Genomic DNA, 6,411 nt, shown 5'->3' with positions numbered 1-6,411 from the left:
TAGTATGGACTTACAAATATATGGGAAACGTTTGAAGGTATCTAAAACCTAGAATAATCATAGAGTATATAGCTACCCAAGTACAAGTGTATGAGTATCTAGACTATTTTAACATGATTATAGTAGAATTGTTTAAGAAAAGAAATCTTTTACGAGGGAATCAATACCATCCAGTTTTTGGAAACCAGTCAACAATCAATGCGGTTAAGCTTATTAATGCATGAAAATAGAAAATGGAAAGAAAATTATATGGAAGGTACTACTGATTATTTATATTTATTAGCAGAAAATGCATTAGCGGTTCGGGTCCGAACTAGGTGCCTGGGCACCTAGGTGCCCTAGATAATTTACCTATATATATTAGTACAAATGCCCGTGCGTTGCACCGGGCGAAAAAAGACACATGTGCCATTGTGCATCATTTTTTATATCCAGTTTTAATAAACGCCCATAATAAGGTTCAACATGGAAAATTCCTTATTTTAAATAAAAGTTAAGATTTTCATAAAAATTGGAACACTTAATAATTAACGTTTTTATGAAAATTGGAACATTTCCTAAAAAAGAATAGTTTTTTAGGAAAAATATTTTTTTACATATATTTTTAGAGCATTTTTGCTAGGGAATTTTTACAGATGGTTGTTTTCTTGGGAAGAGTTTGTTCCTTTTTTTAATGCCCGTGAGTTGCAACGCGTACAATCTTGCAAAACCTGCTCCATGTGTCCTTACGCAACATTTTCTTTTATTCAAATATGATAATTAATGTTACACTTATTCAAATCTGATAATTAATGTTACACTGTTTATTGCTTTCTGTTTGAATTTTGGTCATTAAGAAGCCACCATAGTGTTCTTTGTTTGATTCAAGAGTAGTGGTTCATGGAATAGTCTCTGAATTGGTTTTATTTTTTGCTTTCTGCCACAGTTGCCGCAGAGGGAGGACAAACGGCGCACGAAGACCACCATGGTTGGCATGGAGGGAGGACAACGACCCGCGAAGACGCCTCGAGGGAGATAGGGTAGATCGCCGGAGCACCAAAACAACGTGGTCGTGATTCTTTGTTTATTCCCAATCTTAACGAAGAGTTGCCACACACTGAAGAAACAGAGCATCGTCCATCGGAAGCAACACACAAACCAGGAGGAGAAGCATAGTTCATATCTTCAGATTGAGGGAAACATATTTGTGGAAATTATTAAATAAGAGCACTGCAATTGCTAGTAAACTACATGATAATTTCAAGCAATACACATGACCACCATCATATCTTCAAACATACTTTATTGTCATTCTGGACATGTATTTGGTCCTTCATACAACATATATATGCATTGATCACCTATATAATTAAGATTATTTTTAAATACATTAGTAATAGATATATGAGCAGACACATCATCATTTATGAGCAGATACATTAGTAATAGATATATGCATTGATTAATAACATTTTCCTGTTTGACTACTTACATCATCATTTACCCACTCTTTTTCATCTAGCAGACACATCAACTGATTTTGTAACACAGAACTTCCATCGATCTGAACCAACAATTGTTTTCTGAAAGATGATTCTATTGCTATATGAGCACATAGATCATGACCGGTCAATGTATTGTCTGCAAAAAATCAAATACTTTAATAATATATTGAATACAGAAGTACATAGAATAAATCAAACAAATACCTTGTGGTAGATAATCATATTTCTCTTCAACTATGATCTCTTTATTTGAATCTGGTTCCTTAACATCATGTAATGGTAAAACTGATTCCAGCACAATCGATTCAAAACATTCAGAAATTGGAGAAGATGTTGACATAGTTGGTGACATTGGTGATGGCTCCAGAACACCTGTTTTTAGAATTTTTTGCTTTTTTGAAGGTCGGTTATCCAAATCCTCTGCAATGTTCATTTTAGTGATGTCATCTATTTTCTGCAGTTACAACATAAACAAAAGGTAAGACTCAAACCATTATTTTGTTTGTAGAATATTTCAGATTGTGCAAAGATAGAGTCAACAGGGAATTGTATCAAATATGGAGCAAATAGAATAGGTTACTGTTGCCACCACCAAGGGAAGCACAGGCTGACACATAAATATATTTTGTATTATATATGATGCAAAAGTAATCTTGAGCACTGATTTACTCATTGACGAAAAACTGACTAACAGATCAGTACCACCTTTTTAGTTCATTTATTGACTGAAGTGTGGCATTTATGAATATGTAATACTACCTAATCCAAATACATATGCCACCTGATACACGTCTATGTGTTTGCTGGACATTCTACTGCAAATTATTACATATATACTAAAAACTATATACTCAGAATTGGATGATGATATTCTAGAATAGCTGTTGTCTATGTATGACAAACTAGTAATAATAAAAATCAACAGCAGCAGCAACATGTATAGAAATTATGCAATTTGCAGGGGAGGGGGAGGGACTTACAGTGTGCACGTTGGTATCACCGAATGGCATGTCCGGTAGCCGAATCTCCTTGGCGTCCACTTGAGTTCTACCAGACGCCTTTGGCACCTGCACGTGCACACACAACAGAGACATCAAAACCAATTATCCTACACTTGAACAACAACATTTTAGTTTGGATGAAATTCTATCAATCGATGCAAAAATTCAGAATCAGCATGTATACAACAAATTAATACAATGCTAGACCATTAGCAGAAAACAAATTCTTAGCTAGACCTATAAACTGAAGCAATGAGCCAATTATGACTGAACCAATTTCAGTCAGGAGCAACATCAGAATGATTTCAGCATGCAATTGGATTTCATTAGTACTATATTAGTAGGGCGTTGATAGATTATGAAATCCATAAAGCACTATGACTGAAGAATAACCAAGCAAATTCAAACAGTGACAAGCAAGCAAATATTTTCAGAAGGTAAGACGACTCCCAGCAAAAAAAAGTTGCAGCCCCTGCTGCCTGCTAGGAAGTAATGCTATGCTCAGATTCCCTCTTTAAGTACTGACAGAGCAGTCTAGTCGATAGGTGTAAGTTTTCTTCAGAAAGTTCAGTAGTTTCAGAGTTCTTCAGTTTCAGTTTTTCTGTTAGAGCACGAGGGCACGATCGTTGTGTGTTCCGTGTGAGTATGTAGGAAGCCAGCTGCACGATATCGCCTGTGGGATGGCGCGGGCACGATGGGGTGGTTGCGAGCATCACGACATCACTTTAGATCGCTGAATAAAAGGATAAGCAGAAAATAGCAGAACTTGGGCTGCACAAAAACCACTTGTCTATGTTCTTTTTCGTCTGTGTCCAGAGTGAGAGAACAAGAGCGAGAGAGAGGTAGGAGGTGCTCTGGCGAGCATCTCCGGCAACATAATAGTCAGTTGACCTTAGTACTATGTATCTCGATGTGTAACATGAACTTTCATATCTTCTTTTTGTGATGTTGTAAAACTAACCAAGATCAGATGCCTGACTAATTACTGCCTCCATGGAGGATTGAGGATGCCTGATTAAGCTGAACTTCCATGGTAGCCTGATTGTTCCAGAAAAACAGGGGTTAAGGAGATACATACCTCTGATGTAGAAGACGCAGGCGACATCACAGTGCTGGACTAATGTTCTTGTACCTCCGGCAAACTCGGCGCTTCTTCCTCCGGCGAACTCGGCGGCGACATTAGATGTTCCTCCAAAATTGATCTGATGGAGATTACAGCTGAGTACCCTTCCTTCTCATACCAAAAAACAGCAATCTGGGTTCAGCACTCCATTGACTTGTGTTCGACAAGGACACAGTCTAAAATCAATACAAATTGGACACGGGACTTGCGCTCGAGCACGACCTGCATTCCTCTGCTCCGACCGCGCTCGATGCCAGCGCCGGCGACTCCTCGGGCCCTCGCCACGCCGGCGACTACCAAGAACCCCGCCACCTCCTTGCCTCCGCTTGCTGCTCGTCGCCAGGAGCGCCGCCACCCTTCTTTCTCCTGACACCGGCGGCCATAGGAGCCCCGTCGTCCCTGGTGGTTGGCCCGCTTGAGCAGGGGAGGCCAACGAGATGGTCATGCGCGAGCAGAGGAGGTCACGGACAGCGACGGAAGGAGGAGGCGCGGGCGAAGCGGGGAGGATGGAGCTCGGGGCGCGGCGCGCTCGCGCGGAGGCATGAGGCGCACGGGACTGGGCGAGGGGAAGCAGCAGCACGCGGTGCGAGGGGAGGTCCCGCGAGGACGGGGCACCGGAAAACAGAGGCGGACGGCGGAGGTGCTGCAGGAGCGGCACTCGGGCGCGAGGTAAGGAGGCGGAGCAGAGGAAGGGGAGGCCGGAGGTGGTCCTCGCCGACGATGGAGGGACGCAGGCGCGAGGGGGAGGATGAGAGGAAAAACAATAGTGGCCCGCTGGTGGCTGCCGGCGACGGCGGGTGCGAGGGGTCGTCGGAGCGGCGTCGTGGACGCCGGCACCAAGCGGCGGCGAGTGGCCGGTGGTGGACTCTGGGAATAGATAAGGAATATAAGGACTGACTGCGGGCTGAATTCCAACTAATGTAGGGGCTCTTTTGCAAAAATGAAACGTTTTCTTAGGAACTCACTTAATATAGGACTGTAGGTTGAATTCAACAAACAACAGGGGCTTTTTTGCAAAAACGGCCACGACGGACGACCAGAAGCAATACCTGGTTTATTAGTGGGGTGAAGAATAACTATTCCTCACCCAGGGTGACGAATAGCGCGACCCATATATATTCGTCACCCTGGGTGAGGAATAGTTATTCTTCACCCCACTCTATTTTACCACCAATGCCCTGTAATTTTACGTTCTGTAAGTTTTGTCTTATTTCCGACGTAAAAAGACACCGTAAGAAAATATATAATTGTTATAAAAATTATTTTATGTTATGTAAAATTACAAACTTAAAAACATAGTGTAAAATACACATAAACTGCAAATTTTCTTGTCTTATGATCTATAGTTTTATTTTCTTATGCCAAAATTTACATAGTAAATCAATAGGAATGTAACTATTTAAATTGCAAACGTAATTTAATTATGAAATGATCGTAAGATTACCTCGGGTGAAAAATAACTTATTATGCACCCTGGGTGATAAATAGTAAAATAACTTATTCTATATATATATATATATATATAGTGTTACTATTCATCACCTAGGGTGTAGAATAAGTTATTCTTCACCCGAGATAATCTTATGATCATTTCATAATTAAATTACGTTTCGATTCAAATAGTTACATTTCTATTGATTCTCTACGTAAAATTTGACATAAGAAAATAAAAAATATAGGTCATAAGACAAGAAAATTTGCAGTTTATGAGTATTTTAGACTATGTTTTTACGTTTGCAATTTTACATAACATAAAATATTTTTTACGGTGATTATATATTTTCTTACGGTCCCTTTTTGCGTCGGAAATAAGACAAAACTTACGGAACGTAAAATTATAGTGCATTGATGGTAAAATAGAGGAGGCGAAGAATAACTATTCCTCACCCAGGGTGACGAATAGAGGGGGGCGAAGATTAACTATATATGCACGAACGGATTCATCCCTTGATTGTTATGGATGTGCTTAGCATTTTTTAAAGAGAAAAATGATTATGTTACAAGAAAAATGTACATGCCTGGTAGTGAATTTGACTCATGTACAAGAAAAATGATAACTTGCATGGTTTTTTGCCTCAAGAAATATAAATTTATTTTTTACTTTAGTTTACCGGTTAACCATTCGGTTTTTCAGTATATACCATAAACACCAAAGGTCAAAACGGTATGAAAAGTTCATACCGTATGAAAACCAGAAACCATAAAAACCATAAAATCGGTTCGCTTCAGTTTATTTTCGGTATAATTTTTCGCTTCGGTTTCAAAATGAACAGAGTGAGAAATACCCCTTTCATTTACAAAAGGTAATGGGACCGACCGAGATGGGGTTTGACATCGCTATAATGAATCGTATTGATCGGTGGCTTAGTTTTGGAGCATGTTTTTAATACATGCTTTTTTGTGCCTTTTTGGAGCACATTTTTAATAGAAGTCTTTTATTTTCGGGGTCTTTTTATGCTAATTTGTACCATAATAATGAGCTCCTTTTTGTGAAGTAATCTTTTGTATTTACATGCCTGCTTCAATACGCCTCCCACAAACTGTATAAGGGCAGTTCGGTCATTAGCATGAAACGTATACCCACGTTCGTATTATAGACATACAACCGAGCCGCCCGCCCAACTGGTACGCCCGCCCATGCAAAAAAAAAACCTTTCACAATCTCACCATCTACCCGATGATCACGCGGCCCCCGATCCAGCCTTGCCCAACTGGCCGATAGCCGCCCGTGCCGCACTAGTGAAAGACCGCCATCGCTGGCTGCGGAAACCGTTCACCACCGTCCCACTAGGCCTCTGAGGGC

The 6,411-nt window shown here is 40.3% G+C and overlaps 1 protein-coding gene across 2 annotated transcripts; it reads right to left on the bottom strand.

Moving 5' to 3' along the window:
- Window positions 1-1,267: 1,267 nt before the first annotated feature.
- LOC125546145 lies at window positions 1,268-4,490 on the bottom strand. Of its 2 annotated transcripts, XM_048710309.1 has the most exons (5): window positions 3,831-4,490; window positions 3,564-3,716; window positions 2,465-2,551; window positions 1,689-1,938; window positions 1,268-1,620 (listed from the first exon to the last, which is right to left on the bottom strand). In XM_048710309.1, exons 2-5 carry the CDS (start codon window positions 3,588-3,590, stop codon window positions 1,442-1,444), a joined length of 543 nt encoding a protein of 180 aa, XP_048566266.1. In that variant the 5' UTR covers window positions 3,591-3,716; window positions 3,831-4,490; the 3' UTR covers window positions 1,268-1,441. The 2 variants fall into 2 exon arrangements, with proteins under 2 accessions (XP_048566266.1, XP_048566265.1); XM_048710308.1 differs by having other exon boundaries at window positions 3,564-4,490.
- Between the last annotated feature and the right edge of the window lie 1,921 nt (window positions 4,491-6,411).

The sequence above is a fragment of the Triticum urartu genome, chromosome 3, assembly GCF_003073215.2.
Source record: "Triticum urartu cultivar G1812 chromosome 3, Tu2.1, whole genome shotgun sequence".
Classification (NCBI taxonomy): domain Eukaryota; kingdom Viridiplantae; phylum Streptophyta; class Magnoliopsida; order Poales; family Poaceae; genus Triticum; species Triticum urartu.
This window is presented reverse-complemented; position numbering and strand designations above follow the sequence as displayed.